The 16,568-nt window shown below is 38.7% G+C and overlaps 2 protein-coding genes across 2 annotated transcripts in view; one reads left to right on the top strand and one right to left on the bottom strand.

Annotated features, from left to right (window-relative positions):
- Positions 1-2,541: 2,541 nt before the first annotated feature.
- On the bottom strand, positions 2,542-5,496 carry znf706 (zinc finger protein 706). Its single transcript, XM_034891836.1, has 3 exons — positions 5,231-5,496; positions 3,362-3,507; positions 2,542-3,155 (listed from the first exon to the last, which is right to left on the bottom strand). The coding sequence occupies exons 2-3, from the start codon at positions 3,494-3,496 to the stop codon at positions 3,060-3,062; spliced, it is 231 nt and encodes a 76-aa protein (XP_034747727.1). The 5' UTR covers positions 3,497-3,507; positions 5,231-5,496; the 3' UTR covers positions 2,542-3,059.
- Positions 5,497-11,909: 6,413 nt separating this feature from the next.
- The window catches only part of grhl2b (grainyhead-like transcription factor 2b), a 17,258-nt gene continuing 12,599 nt past the window's right edge, over positions 11,910-16,568 (top strand). Inside the window, exons 1-5 of the mRNA XM_034892039.1 lie at positions 11,910-12,251; positions 14,146-14,335; positions 15,006-15,073; positions 15,475-15,853; positions 16,462-16,532. Coding sequence (XP_034747930.1) covers positions 12,232-12,251; positions 14,146-14,335; positions 15,006-15,073; positions 15,475-15,853; positions 16,462-16,532 — 728 coding nt within the window. The 5' untranslated portion in view covers positions 11,910-12,231. The remainder of the gene's footprint in view (positions 12,252-14,145; positions 14,336-15,005; positions 15,074-15,474; positions 15,854-16,461; positions 16,533-16,568) is intronic.

Genomic DNA, 16,568 nt, shown 5'->3' with positions numbered 1-16,568 from the left:
CTATGGAAGTAATGTTAAATGCTGATGTTGACCTACTAAGCATCTGTCAGTAAGGTAGCCTATCAGGCTGTGCTATCATAAATCTACTGAGCCCTCTTTGAATCAAACCCTCGCCCAGGCAAAGAGATGATACTCAGCTGCTAAAACAGGCTTCATAGTGAATGTACATAGTATCTGCTTGATGTGCAGTTTCATGTCCCTCCAAGTGGTCTAGCCACCATCCATGTTTATCTAATTGCACTAGTCTTACAAGTAGCCAGTTAGTTCCTCTCCACAGATCCGGTCCCTTGACCTGTCTTACACATTTTTTCTAACCTTATTTCTGACACAACATGCAGCGGAGGTAGATGCAATATATACCTGAATGAAAGTGATGCTCTCCCAAAATCTTCGCCTAAAAAAAGATAATAAAGTAAGAGGGTTCCTGGAAGCTCACCAAGTGCCTACCTTAAAAACAGCAAGAAAAGAAGAATACATCATTTAAACTAGATTACTAGAAGTATAATCAGCTATTTCAGTAGTAACATGCTCAGTAAGAAGATCAGGGTTTGCCTTGATTCATTAACGTCTGTTTGGGGTTTCAGAACCCTGAGTTGTTTTCCTAAAAATAAAAATGCAGATAAACAATTATTCATAATACCCTTACATGTTTTAAGACACTTTCATAATGCCAAAAACCCCAGTGTTTCATTATCACCAGTACAATGAGAGCAGTCTGGTTTCCCAGTTGTTTTCATCTCTTCAAACTGAGATACGTGCCTGGAAATAGATGATCTATAGCTAGGGGGAATCTAATTAATTCTTTCACCTAATTTATCCAATTAATTATTTTTGCGCAATGCTTCTCTTTTTCCCCATCAGTCCGTCTGTGCTTGAATCCAGACAGACAGGCTATAATACACAAAAATGGGCTAGCAGCTGTGTTTCTTTTTTAATTCACAAGTTTACAGATTGGAAAGGAGGAGGTGAGTTGTTTGAGGAGACAGAGGAACAGTGCTATGACTCATTTAGTCAGGCTGCTCAAACCTTAAAGAAAATAAAGAGGCACAGCACTGGCTTTGTTTTTCTGTTCTTCAGAATAAAAGGGAAAACAAGTTATTTCTCGTTTTGTGACCTTTTACAAGAGACAGTGTTAATACAAGGCGAAACTTGTTACACCACAAAATGCAGTGCTCTAGTGATTTATTGACGTTACAGTACAGCTTTTCAGTCACTAAGTCCGAGCTGAACTAATGCATCTGTCACAGCTGGAGAAAAGGGAGCACAGAAAATGAAGGATTTTTGTGACGAAAGAGTCAAAGACATCATTTTTAGCTGGTCGAGCAACTGCGGTTTGAGACAGGATTCATTGTTTTTGTTAATTAACAGTGCCGCTGCTGTCATCGTAACTAAGTCATTTCCGGTTTCTAGCAGTTTGGCTGATACAAGGCTTTTATGACGGTTGTTATCAGGTTCTACATCGCACCACCGATACGTTTCATTAAAATTTGAATAGCCGTTACATATTCGACATTGGGATTCTTATATGCGTCAAAGTCTTGTTTTCCATGCATAACACTTTCCCTTTTCAAAATGCTTTGATTTTTTTTATGTTTTCTGCATATGAGTTTCCGGTTGAAGTTTGAGTTGTTAATGTTAATTGTTTTTTTCCTGTTCTTAACTGTTTACTACAACCCAATGACATCATCTGTGTTTTGCAGTTTAACCCAGAAAGAAACCCCAAAAGCTATAAGCCTCCACAATGTAAAGGTTGTGTTTAAACCTCCAAGTGCAGCAAATGTACAAGTTTATGATAACGTGTAGATTATGAAAACTGCCACCTGGGATGACGTCCAAGTCAGCTGTCAGTTACTCTCTGAGTCTTCCTTTCTCTCTCTTGCTGCCATAATAGTATAGCTCCTGATGGACTAAAATACAATACTGTGTAAACAAACATTCATCCTTATTCATTATCGCACATTAAAGTGGTAGTTAGTCCTACAAAGAATTCACATTTACATAACGTAAAGAAGAAAAAACTGTTTGCACTATGTGAGCAGAGCAGCAGAGAAATGCAGTCAATCGGGACAGTAAATATTGAACTGTCAGTAAAAGTAAATGAGCCAACTAAACCGTGAAAGCCAGAAGGGAGATTTAGTCCACCGAGGCAGATAAAACAGATAAGGGTGCTTCCTACAAAGCCCTCAGAAAGAAACACTTTGTAGAGAAACGCAGATATACAACAAAGTAAAATTTAATAAAATGCTATAATACATCATTGGAGCACTCATACATTTTCCAAGTGTACACATGTCGCCAACAATCCTCTAATAATTATGAATTTACAATTCATGTAGCAGCTTGGAAATCACTAGCAACATTTCTCATTTTTAACATGAAATTATGATTAGTGAGATGAAATATTGCGGTATAACATGGCAGACAGCTGTGGAGGAATTCCATATTTAACAACTGACATGAAAAAAATAATCATAGCCTCCTTTTAAATCAATTCTCTAAGCACAAATAGAATTAACAAGGTCATATTTTTCATTGCCCTGATTGCAGCAATTTAAAATCAGAGTTCACCCACCTAAGCAACCCATGCTTTGTTTAAAGGACACTGTATGTGTTTACCTCATGTGTGAAGTTTTCTATAAAAGGTTTTATCGGACAATTCAATCCATCAAAGCTTTAGATAGAGAGGTACAAGAGCTGGCAGCGAGAAATACTCCTATGTGCATCAGGGCAGTGATGCGTCTGTTCTGAGAGACCGTGTGAATACAAAGGGAGACATCCTCCTCCACCACTTGGATTCTTACTGGTTTGTACAGTACTTCAGTGGCCCTGAAATTAAAACCGGCATTTCAATTTTGCCCGCGTGTATTTACACACAAGCGAAAAGGAGGACTGGATGGGAGGAAGCATTGTGTTAAAGGTAACCTGATCTGTTAAAGCCTAAATGGAGATAAAGACCTCATGTTAGTTACATCAAATCCTCCATTGCTGTCAGACTGAGATAAGTGCAGAGTTGGTGCAGGGCCTAGAAGGAAAATCGGTTCGGTATCCAGGGTGAGCTTTTATGCCTCCACTCCCTCTAACTCGGGGGGCAGAGGGGATTTCGGGTGCTTGCTCTCAAAGTGTTGCTTGAAGGTTTTTGGGTCGGGCATCTGGGACTGCAGGAAGGAACAAATATACTGTAATGTTTTCAGGACGTAGCAGAGGCCTTGTTTTTGAAAATATAGCGTCTCAGAGCATGTTATACAAATCTAAAAGAAAAGGGACCAAACCCCAGCAGAATTTTTAGGTTAAACTGAAAAACAGGAAAAACCTGAGTCAGGTTTTGGCTTCTGGGTTGTCAGAGTTGAGACTTCATACTCACCCTGCACACAGCGCAGGTGAACACTAGTGCTGCCTTGGCTGCCGTCTTCTGATCATGACTTTTGGTCTTCTTCATTTCCGCCTGCTTCTTGGCGTTTTTCTGCTGAGACTGAAGCTTCTGATGCCCGCGTGCCATTCTGGCCAAGCCTACGGGTAGAAAGCAAGGACAAAAGGACTCAATGTTTACAGATACACATCAGTGTTGTGGACAGGGCTTCACAACATAGCGTCTTTTGTTTTTTATCGTCATCACGATATACAAAAAGGTTGCGACTTATAGCAAAAGACACTCACGACAGATTTGTTAATGGAAAGAAAATAGCAGTAGAAAACTGCACTTTAAAAAGTAACAGTCATTCTTTTTAAGTGCTTCCTTTTATATTCAGGCCCATGCTCAATTTGTTTAATAAAATGATGGAAATGATTTCCTTGTATTTGCCTTAATTTCAGCAAGCAGTTAGCTGTGTAATAGCAGAATGCTGAATACGGCAGAACTAAGAACACTTAAATATCTGTTTATTTATCACCAGTAATATCGTTATCAAAATACTCAACGTTGTTGAACATCGCATATTTTCCTCATATTTCGCAGCCCTAGTTGTGTACATACTTAACTTTCTATCACTGTTGGTAGCCCACTCATCTACCATCAACAAGTCACTGAATAGTTATTTAACTGCCCACAGAGAAGGTTTGCACAAAACCATGTGTACTGTCAGGGCAATTCTCTCTTTATTTTCGATCAATCGTTTGTAGAGCCAATGCAAGGCTTTTCTTATAGGAAGCTACATATTTAGTGGCTATAAACACTGGAAAAAGAAAAGCAAAGCACCAAAAAGAACCAACAACTGCCAGTCGGCCGGGGTCAGGCAAAGTAAACAAAATAAAGCTTGAAATGCAGGTGCTTTTAGATGAAACAGAAACAACAAAACCTTTACTTAGATGAGGGTATGTGTAATGGAACCATGAAAGACATTTAGGACACGGGAAACTAAACAACATTAGAACTGCTTAGCTTAGGGGCTGATTCCAGGAAGCAATTGTCTGGGTAGTTCTGTTCCAGGTTTTAATCAGCAAAGATAACAAATAAGTTTCTTGGAATAGGACCAGGTCTGGTAGGTTGTGCTACAGATTTACTTGCAATTGGCATTTAAGAGAGTGGTATTGGGGAGAGGAACAAGTTCTCTCTTACCCTCACAGCAATGGGCCTCAAGATTTCGACACAATGCAAGTTACCAATGCAGCAGCCACCTTTAGGCCTTTAACAGATTGTAAACTTTTGTTTTAGGTACTCCCAAATCATCACTCTCTGAGGGTGACCCTGGAGCATTCAAGGCCCCTGAATGTCTAGGGACTTGGGGTGATTGCCCCACTATACCCCGGTGGTAATCCAGCCTTGCTTACTAGTAACGTCTATTAATAGTATGCTGTTAGTCAGCAACGTATTCAGTGGTAACTAGTGTTGGTTATCTTATGACAAATATGGTAAGCTTGCTGAGCACTCAGTGTGTTAACTTGTGGCAACACCATGTGTTAGCCAGCTGATTTAAAAACTAGTTTATTGGTGCTTAGAAATTGAGAAATATAATGTATAATGTAATTGTTACTAATTACACAGAAGTTACCACAGCACATCTGGCTCATTGTTATCGAGGTGACGGTAGTTTGTTGTCCCCTGCACTAACTGCGTTAATCGAGCTGTTAACGTGGGTTAGCATACATGCTAACTTTAGCTCACTATGGCTATCGTTAGCTAGCCAGCTAACCTTAAATTGAATAAAGGGGTCGACATGATGGTATAGTTAACCAGGAAACGATACCATCGATATGTTATAGTTAAGAACATTTTAAAAAGGACAGCAAATCTTACCTCCTACAAGTAACCGTACGTGTCGTTTGCTGGACGCGCGCGCACACACACACAAGTATGACAGCTGCTCAGTTCTCAGACAGCTGAAAGCTATTGCTGCGTTCAAAGGCTCTCGTATATTTCGACTTTAACAGGAATTAAAAAGTTTCATGGTTTAAAAAACCTTGTACAATCATACGTACATATTTTATATCAATAATGTCTTATGTTAGGGGCAGTTTACCTAAATTAGATTTTAGTGAATTACAGGATAACACAAAAATCGTATCTATGTGTAGTAGTGAGCATGCGCAGAGGCAGTAGTGGAAAGTAGTTTATTTTATTAACAATGTTTTACTAATAGTAGGGAAAAATTAACTAACCGATGGTAGAAGTACGTAAGCGCTATTCAATTTTTACAACTATAGAAGAAATATATGTATGCACTGGTAGTGTTGCTCAAGGGCTTGGGCTGACTGTGTAGTCACAGACATATAAAGATTTATATCTTTATATGTCCATGTGTGCAGTCACCATGATGCAGACACAGGACGTTGGCAATGTCGCCCCCATGTGGCGGGGTTTGATTAGTACACATCAACACAAACTGGAATAAGTAGAAGAAAGTAAATCAGTTATATACAGTATATATATATATATATATATATATATATATACATACATACTGTATATGAATTAAATGCTTCATGGTGAGCCCAAGTTAGAAATAATGGTTTATCCATTGTTTTATTCATGATGCTTTTGTGCTTATTATTGCATTATAAGCTGCAAAAAATGGGCGTGTTGAGACAGGCCTGGTAGCCTAATAACAGTGTTTCATTATTTATTTGGAATTAGGAGATTTACCATCTAAATATTTGTGTGGTAACTTAGGTAGACTATTCACATATATGTATGGGATTTGAATAGTGTACTTGCAATTATAAGCACATTTGAGAACGAGAATGTATGCAATAATAACGCCATTAACTATTGGATCCATGGTTCATGTTTTATTGTTTTGTTGTACATAAAAAATAAAAGGAAAAATAGTTGTCTACCTCTTTTCTTGCTCTTTGTTTTTGTTTCAATTGCACATTTTTACATTTGTGTTTAAAGCGAAATATTTAAAAACGTGTGTTTTAAATATTCTGTGAACAATTTACATTTCCATAATTACAAGACATGACGCTTCATCTTCCTTGGTATAAAACACAATGTGGCCAGTTTTCTATTGAATTACATGGAGATATTGTGGAACTAAAACATACATTTAATGGAATCATCTTTTGAGTTGAAATAAATATCCCTCTTAGAAAGCTATTATTTAAACTGTAAATCCAGCAATTACGTCTTCCGCTACTTATTTCTTTCTCTGCATGTATTTCTCTTTTTAAAATGTATTTGATATCAAACTTTTGAACACTAATAATTTAAAATACTAATGATTATGTATGTCTACATTTTACATTTGGAATGTCCTTTGGGTGTGGTTTTAATATAAGCCATGAGAGGTTTGTACCACACCCTCACATGTATTTTATATTTCTTTTATGAGATTTGAATTTATGTGAGTGAAACAAATAAACAAAAAATAAAGCTTTTACACCTTATTTTATGCTTATTGTTGGTTTTACTGCTGTGTGAGGACAAGACCAAACTCTTTGCAACACACAGATTTTGAGATATAAATGATGAAACGCGATCTTCCCCCAAAGCAACACTAGGTGGCAGGTAGTCTATGTAAGACTACATTCAGCATACTGTGGACTGGTGTGTTGTATGGAAAAATAAGTTATAGTGGTACCATCATCCACATCATGTGCACCTAACACTAATACTTACATGTACCTAATGGCTGTAATATTAAAAGAGCTCTATTATCATTATAACAATCTCAAACTCAAATTCAAAGATTTGTATACACTGCTGGTCCACTAAGATCTGTTTTGAATGTCCAGTTGTAAAGTTATACAATATGGTCATTGGACTGCACATTTATCTTCTGTGACTTTGTGTAAAAGTGGAGCTGTTCACCTCCACTCTGGATTTGACTGAATGCAGCTAATATGTAAATTAACAGAAATTCCAGTTAGGACATGATGGAAACAAAACGTCATGTGTTATCCCAATAACATCAAAATATCAATCAGTCTGTGAAAAAAATAATAAATCCTAGTTTGTGCTTGTCTAGTTGTGAGTTGCATTATTTTAATTGTCTATATTAGGAAGAAAGAAGTCAGTGTGTGTGTGTGTGTGTGTGTGTGTGTGTGTGTGTGTGTGTGTGTGTGTATTCACTAACAGTCATGATAGTACTCATTCCTGTTGGAAAACTTCCCAACAGTTAGGTGTCATGACTTTCTTGAGAGAAATTGTATCATTGTGAGAAAATTGTCCAGCCTGCTATTGCGCCCCCCTCCACCTTCCTGCTCTCCCCCCCTCATGATAAGAGAGAGAGACAATCCTTTTGTGAAGAGGGGGTAATATCTCTCAAGAGAGAAGGATGTGATTATGCTTTCAGAATAGAGCGAAAAGTTAAAGAAAGAAGGGAGAGAGAAAAAAAAGACCAATGCCACACATTGCTCAAGTTCCCCCCCGCCCTGGAGGTTGTTGTGCAGGGACTTGCCAGCTTAGGTTTGGGGTGAGGTTGTCCAGCCTTAGGGCCTGTGTGAAAGCAAATCTTCCAGGTGTCAGCTATTCAATAGTGGAGGAGAATATTATCTGGCTGTCCATTGTGTGTTTGAATAAGCAGGGGTTTGCCACAGATAGCCTGAGATTACTTTTTCCTATTTGGGTCCTTTACTCCTGCCACAAGGCCTTTCAAGCTCATTTTCTGCTTGGCCAAGTTGATTCTGAATCCTTTTGGTATATATAATATCTTTTGCAGTTTCTGGTTTATGTTTCTCACTGCATAACCACATATCCAGGTTTAGCTATTTTTCCAGAGGTTAAGCCAAGGTTAAGAAATATTCATTTAAGATGCATTGTAGGGTATAGCGAAACTTGTCTGGTAACAAAACGTCACACTGAGAGAGAGAAACAGTGGCTATCAGAGAGCGAGTGTGACCTCCTTGTTTCTCTTGAGGCTGTTGAGGGAAGAGGAAGTTGGATTTCATCTTCCCCATTGGTCACTTCCTTTCACGGCTCCCTCTTTAAGTTTTCCCTTTTTTTGCCACAGTCCACTGCTGCTGCTGCACGCAGCATGACATGCCACAATGTTGCCAGACCAGTCGGGCTGGCTGTACACAAGCCGTGACACAGTCACAACACATCCACATGCTGGTAATTTTCACTGCTGCCTTTAGAGATCTCGTACCACGTGACGTGATCGACATATATAGCACACAAAGGGTAATAAAGCATTTAACTGCTATGTTTTTTGTGTAATTTGTGAAGAAAAATGAAATCAGATTAAAAATTAAACCCTTCAACATCACACATAGATTTATCTCTAAGGGTAGAAAAGTTAAAACTAAACTTAATGGCACAAATGGACTGCTTTTTTGGAATGCAATGGTTTTTGTTCAGTGGTTTACTAAAATTGACCCTGACATGCCCCAAGAAATCACATCAAGAGGGCAAACCATGCCTTCAGGGGGAAAAAAGTTAATTTCCTACCTCGACACACAAAGACACACACACAAACACTTCTACATGCAGAGTGCAACAGAAGGAGAGGCGAGGTCTGGGGTCGGGCAGACATGAGCCGGTCAGACAGAGGCTGATTGTGAAGGTGGTGACAGCATTCACTAACCTCACTAACGGCAGCAGCTCTGAAGCTGAACACTGGCGAATTAGAGAATCAGGTCAACAGCATTGAATCAAATGTCAGTTTTACCATATCACAAATGTCATGGAATTTCTGATTTAGACCATACAAGGTTGGTAGTGATGAGTAGGCTATAACATGTTTTTAACTATTTTGCAGTTGAAATACCATGATGCATAAAACATAATGTCTTATAGAATATCCTAAACCCTTATAATAAAACAATATTTATTTGTGGCTCATCTTGAGTTACGAGCAGATCAAAAGAAAACGGATGATTTTTCCTCTCGGAACATAACTTTGTGTCCAATAAATGTATTTGTCTTTTTCTATTCCTCTAACCCCACCCCAGATGTTTTCTGGTACCCTTTGAGATGGGTGTAGTATCGCAGGTCGGGGTTGATTTTATCTATTCATTTAGAGAGATGGATATTTATCTGTGTAAAATGTGCCTTAATCTGCTCAGCTTCCACTTTTTATGTTTCCGGTCATCTCTCACCTCCCTCCTCATGTTATGTTTTACTCCTTCTACTCTTCGTTCATCTCCCCTCCTGTTTTCCTCACTGCTGTCCATCTGGGGAACGACACATCCCCCCACAACTCTCCGTCTCTGTCTCAGCTGTGAGATTCTGTACTCAAACAGGGAGACTCTGACACCTAATCCTGGCCAAGTCCAGACAAGCTGCTTCTCTCTGCAAAAAAACTCAGGTATGCCTTTCACCGCTCTCACAGAGTGGGACACACAAACACAGACACACACACACACACAGAGAGATAGGTATTCTGTGGCTCCTGGCCCCTGACTTTCTGTCTTGCCCATGCCTGCTTGTGGCAGCTTGTATCGTGGCCTTCACACCATTTCAGCTGTCATACAGCCACATGGCAAACATTCCAGCTGGGAGAAGTCACATAGGGAAAGGTACAGATAAAAGCTTTTAAAAATAAACTAAACATTATTTTGATTAAGTCAAGCAGAACATACTTCTCAATTTGTTTCTGACAAGATTTTATTATTCGCTTGGACAGATTATGAGACATCTGTTTTGTAAATGTTTGACTGACTTTCCAACAAGAACAGTCATTTCCAACAGAGGCTCTGACAGCACACCCTGATGCTCTTAGGGCATGTGCTGCATAGGTCCAGTCAGTAATCTGTCCATGTTCATTGGAAAAAGTGGTAATAAAGTTTGGTAGAAATATGCTCGGAATACATCAGCTATTCATTATTTATCTCCTACTTTAACCAAGGTTTTCTGTTTCTCTTAATCTTTGTTCATCTCTCTGTCTGGGTGAACTAAAGGACCCCACCTGTATTTATCTAGCAGTTCCATTTAAACACACACACACACAGAGAGAGCTCAGGAAAGGCCCAGGTGCTCTGTAAAACAAATTAGACAAGGGAGGATAGTAGTGATCATTGCACATGAAAACATGCTTGCTCTTCATACACGCACCAAACAAACACACAACAGTCGACGGTTTAACTGAATATGAAACGTAATTTGTAGATTTCCATATAAGAGTGCCTTAAGGCATTCATACACAAAAGGTTTGCATTTTGTCATGCAAACACCTCGATAGGACATAAAACCAGTTAGAAAATTGCAACCCAACCGTTTTTAGAAAATTCAACTGAGGAGCAGTTTCTCCTTCCCGAAAAAGTTCCGAGATATTTACCAGCTGTGTAGTGGAATAAAAAGTAAACTGTTTTCCTCTGTAATCTAGCGGAGTAGAACAGTGTTGGATGAATACTTGGATTATTTACTTAAGTAAAAGTACCAATACTACTATGTAAAAACACTCCATCACAAATAATTCAATTCAAACTCCTACTACAGCTGTGAAACACGTACAGAATAAAATAAAGTACAATATTTACCTCTACAACATGTAGTGGAATAGAAGTATGAAGTAGCACAAACTTGAAAGACTTAAGTAAAGTAGGCCTACAAACCCCTCTAATATGTACTTAAGTCCAGTACTTCAGTAAACATACTTAGTTACCTTCCACCAATGAAAATGACTCTGTATTAAGTTTTTATCTAGTATTTTAAATGGTGTAACTTGGGTGTGGTGAAAATCTCTTGAAAATAAACAAACCATACTATATATAGTATATACTATACAATATGAGACATTATATGTTATCTACTAGACTTGCACTTATAATCATGTACATGTACTTTAAGTCTCCTTTGCAATTAATTAAATCATCTGTCTATTTACAATAATAATGAAAACAATTAAGGGGCAGTGGTCACAAACTGTGGCCTACCTCAGCAGTGCTCAAGCATTAAGACACACACACACACAAACACACACACACACACACACACACACACACACACACACACACACACACACACTGTTTGCTCGAGTAGGTTAATCCCAAACACTAGGGTCTCCTCATACAATGGCTTCATTAAGGGGACAATGAGTGTGCCAACTAATGACAGGGGTCCTCCTTGCCTTCTGTCTGCTCTGAGATGACCTGCAACACAGACACTCACAGACACTCACAGACAAGTCATTATGAAGATTTAGAGAGGGGGGAAACGTTCAAACCTCAAAGCCTCAGTCTAAGGCCAACTATGAGGCTATCATTACTCCATTTAGCCAACAACTTTTAACCCACTTGTTTTTATATAGGCTAAAGCTCTTATTTATTTAGAATAAAATCAAATCCAGAGGCAGAGAAGTTTATTTCAGACGTTAAACCTCAGTAGTTGCTTGTGTTTCCCTGTTTTCCGTGTCATTATTTTGCCTTCAATGCCGTCTTTTCCGTTGCTTGCAAGTGAGGTGGCTACCTGCCTCTCTGGCCCACCAGCCAATCAGAGCCCGGCTCAATCTGCAGCAGCCAATCAGCGTCAGACTCGCCCTCACCTTCAATTCTTTTCTTTTCTTTTTATAGTGAAAGAATTTCATGTCATTAAAGCAAACGAAGGCAAATATAATAATGCACGGCAGCAAGATGTGTGGATATTTGTTATGATCTCATTATAAATTGAACACAAGACACGCAGAGTGATTGGCTGTTTGGGGACAAAAGCGGCTTTACCTGCCAGGTGGATCGGAGGAGAGATAGAGGGAGAGAGAGAGAGAGAGAGAGAGAGAGAGAGAGAGAGAAGAAGAAGAAGCGGGGCGAGAAAAGTCGACTTACCTGTAGCCCAACTTCTGGCAACTCACTCATTCTATTACCTGCTCCGACTTGAAAGTCCAGTTTCACAAGGAAGAACCGTAGAGGAAGCAAAATATGTCACAGGAGACAGACAAGTAAGTGATCGAGCCTGCCGAGAGGATCTTTGATGGTTTCCACTTAGAAGGAAAACTTTTCTTTTTATTCATTTAAAGAATCACTTTTTTTATACGTAGGCCTAGGTTGTATCCGAGGATGAAATGAACGTTGTGGTTATATTAGGCTACTTTTGGATATGTGTGGCAAATATTAAACTATTTTCTTGGAGGAAACAAGTAAACTTGGCGCCGTGCATTTCATTAAAGCTAAATTCGCCATTTTTTTTACTGAAAAAAAACCCCTCAAAGTGCAAGAACTGGATTTTCAAAACACTTTGATGTCTTTGACTGAAAATACGAGTTTTAGCTTTTTTTGTTGCATAACTGTTTTCATATTTTTACGGCCTACAGGGCACGATGGGTCTGCGTGTGAATGAGGGCAGTGTGTTTTGCCGGTGGGCCTACTGTGTTGTTTTGTAACAGTAGAAACTCCTTTATAAAATTATTAAAGAATACATTATAACTTGTGTGCTAAAGCTACTTCTACGACAATGAGAAAAAAAAAATAAGTTTTGACCAACTTCTTTAGAACTTCTTTAGGCAATGGCTGAAAAAAAATTCTACTTACATTTTTAATATTTTCTTAAACACCCGAAATGGCTGAGGAGGCCTTGGCTGACAAACGTCTCATAATGTTACAGATGATCTGACATAGTTTGAGTTTGCATCCATAACTTAGCTCTACATTTGTTAATAGTCTTAGTTATAAATAGGAATAACTGTATTATTATTAATCTACGTATAGTATTGAAATCGGGCACTTGTTCATAACATTAGTGTGGTCTATTATTATTATTATTATTATTATTATTATTATTATTATTGTGTATTTAAAAGAACTTAAAGTCTCAAAGTGTAAGTGCAGTGATGCTGTTTCATGCATCAGTGACAACAACTGCCTGCCCCTATTATGACCCACAGTGGTTATATTTAATCAGATCCACCAGAGTAGAGTTGTTGAAATCAGAAACATCACCTAGATGTCTTTGGCCTTTTCATACCTTCATGTCAACTCTCTATTTGCAGCCGTTGGTTGGAGTAGTTGAGCAGAATTTGTAACATTAAAATAAGAAATATACAATCAAATGTGATAATATGAGCCAGACAGGATAAAAACAGTTCATCCTGGGTGTCTCTTCACTTACACCTTTTCCCATGAAGGTTTGCATCAGTGTGACGTCAGAGATTAGTGGCGGGTTTGTTTTATTTGGCAGTTAGAGCTGGCAGACAGGAGTAAATGTCAGTTAGAGAAACCACAACAGAAATATAGATTTGTTATTTCATGTTGTTGATTAGTTTCCAAGATGTAGGCTATAGATGATTTTAGAATATTCCTGATTAATATTTCCATATTGATTAACAATGTTAGTTTGATTGAGTTTGATTTAAGCAAACTGAATGTTGAAGGAAGAAAAACAGAAAAAAAGAACTACAATGAGAAAATAGCGAAATAACTGACCTCTTCTAATACCATTCCTGAAGGTGTGACATTATACTGTTACCAAGCATTGTACAACAAGCGCAAGTTGACACATTCAGAGTCTCTCTTGTGATTGGCTGAGTTTGAAGAGATGTTGTGACAACACTTGGTGTTTAACTGGTCTGTGACTTAAGTGTGCCAACAGAGTACAAACCCATGTAAACACACAATACACACATGAAAATGGCTATGGTACATACATTTTGAATTCTTTTATGAAAACTTATTTGATATAGAAAATGTCCAAAATAATGACAAGTGACTAGCTCATTTTAAATATCAGAACGACGAGTAAAGCAAGCGCATTTAAGATTATTGTGAAACTAAAACCAGCAGATTCATTTACTGGATCTATGTCCACTTGAATGAAAATGTCCATGCATTGTCTTCCAGTAAGCGTCTGGTTGTGGTGGTCCCCAACGAGAGCTCCTACCCCGCAGTGCGGCGAGCTTACACCAGTGAGGACGAGGCATGGAGGTCGTACCTGGAGAACCCGCTGACAGCCGCCACCAAGGCCATGATGAGCATCAACGGGGACGAGGACAGCGCCAACGCCCTGGGCCTGCTCTACGACTACTACAAGGTCTGCATTTAATGCTTTTCTTTGTTTGTGTGTTTAATACATTGAATATCTTTTGGGTGTGTGGGTGGTGATCGGACACCCCAGACATTTGAAGATAGCTTTATTTTTTACTTTAAAGAAGATTAAGTCAAGCATGTTCTGAGATGTCCTTCACTTTTAAGTAAGAGCTGTAAAAGTCTGAATGCTTAAAATATTCGGATGTCATGCATTGTACTCTTTCTTGCACGTTTATTAGAAAATCTTAAGGACTGTCTGCATCTTATTCTTCTTTACAACTATAACATAACTCAAATAAAATGAACCATTGTCTGTTTTGAGAAAAAGCCACATGATAAACGAAAAGCACGGAGAAAGAATTCATATCCTATTCATTTTTTTATTTAGTAGCATATTCATTTAGACTTCTAGACATTTCCCCAATTACACGGACTGTTTAAAATTTAATATGCTCAGAGTATTATATTGGTCAGTGGAAGTCCAACAAATGAAATCCCAACACACTCATTATTATTAAACCACCTTTCTAACCGTTTATCAAACATAATAAAGGACGGAGAAATAAATCACTCAGCTTCCAACATATTCTGACTTTCTCTGTCTTCAGGAATAAGAAAAATGTTAATTAAAGATAAGAGGCCAACATAACACACACTCCTTTTTTTACTTCCAGGTGCCTAAAGAAAAGAGGCTTCTGTCAGTTCCTAAAGTAGTTGAAATTACGGAGGAACAAGAGAAGAGGTCAGTGAATAAGAATAAGTATTTCAATTTCGGGCTCAAGGTTGCAAATATATAGACAGAAAAAAAAAAAAAGGTAAATGTGTAGTTGCTAGCAGAGCTTTCTCAGCAATGTGTCTGTGGAATTAAATCCTGGAGCTCAGTGACTGCAGTATTTGACAGGTGGTAAGCAGTTAAATATGAAACACTTTCGGTTTTATTAAAAATAAAACACAATTTCCATAAGATAGTGATATGAGACAAGCACTTCTAGTATGCATGTGTGGAAATATCAGGGACCATTGAGTCTTGTTTCACTTGAAGCACTGATACTGAATGAATTGAGCACATGCTGCACTGAGAAAATACAAAAGATTTGGTGACATAATGGGGATCTGGATTTTCATCCATGTTTTTTTTTTTAGGACTGCATTGGTGAGCAACCCCAGCAGCCAAAGTGAGGTGGAGATGGTGGACAACCGTGTTCAAGTCCTCAAATCTGTTCCTGTGAACCTGTCTCTGAACACGGAGCACCAGGAGACCAAACGGGAAGACTTCGGCAGCTCAACCGAGGTGGTGTCAGGGGACGGAGACGCGCCTGCTGTGGCCGTGGTGAAGGCCGAGGTGTACGCGCCCGTCTTCATGACGGGAGCAGGGCTTCACTACAGGGTGGAGGCAGAAGAGTCGTCGCGGGTGATCTACGAACAGAGTCCGTATGAGGTGACCACCGTCAGTCACAGCTCGTACGTGAAAGTGGACCAGCAGAGTCCCCCCGACAGCCCGTATGAAGAGGAGAGAGACGTGGTGAGAACAAACCCTAGAGTCTGAGCAGATACTGTGTCAAATAAAAATGATCCAAACCAAACCAAAGCCCAAATCTTTTTAAAAACACAATTTTTATGAATGTGTTAACTGGCGCGCACATGTAACAATCTAATGTATCAACAATCCACGCAACTTACTTTGTGCACTTACAGCTAAACCTGCGAGGGCAAGGACATCAAAATGAAGTATTACAACTTCATAATTAAATACAAAATGAGGGATAAACTGCAAAAGGTCCCCCTCTTCCACTAGGCTGGCTACTGGCCTGTGTGTTATTGTGTTATTATTACTGTGTTATAATTTTATACAGCACATGCAAGGGTGGAGTTTTGGTGAAATGATACATGATGACTGATAGATGTTTAAATATGATTCTCTAAGAGTCCAAAGGCTCTTTACCTGAACAGGAATTTTTATGTTGTTGAATTTGTTCCCTGTTTGCCTGAAATCTCCATGTTGTCATTCTGTTCTATATTTATGACAACACTGTTTTTTCCTTATTTTGCAGCATTGTTTAACCAGTTCCTCTCTGGCTAAATGAACTTGTCCTTCTGCCCAAGTAATTTCCTCTTTCTGTATGTTTTAAGCGTTCTCAACAGAAGTACCACACACCTTCCTCTCTGGCAACAGATGACTTCTTATTTCACCAGGAGGGAGTGTAAGTCACTCAATATACAATCACGTAGTTTATATA

The sequence above is a fragment of the Etheostoma cragini genome, chromosome 14 (assembly GCF_013103735.1).
Source record: "Etheostoma cragini isolate CJK2018 chromosome 14, CSU_Ecrag_1.0, whole genome shotgun sequence".
NCBI classification, from domain to species: Eukaryota; Metazoa; Chordata; class Actinopteri; order Perciformes; family Percidae; genus Etheostoma; species Etheostoma cragini.
Note: the sequence above shows the minus strand (reverse complement) of the source record. Positions and strands in the feature narration are given on the sequence as shown.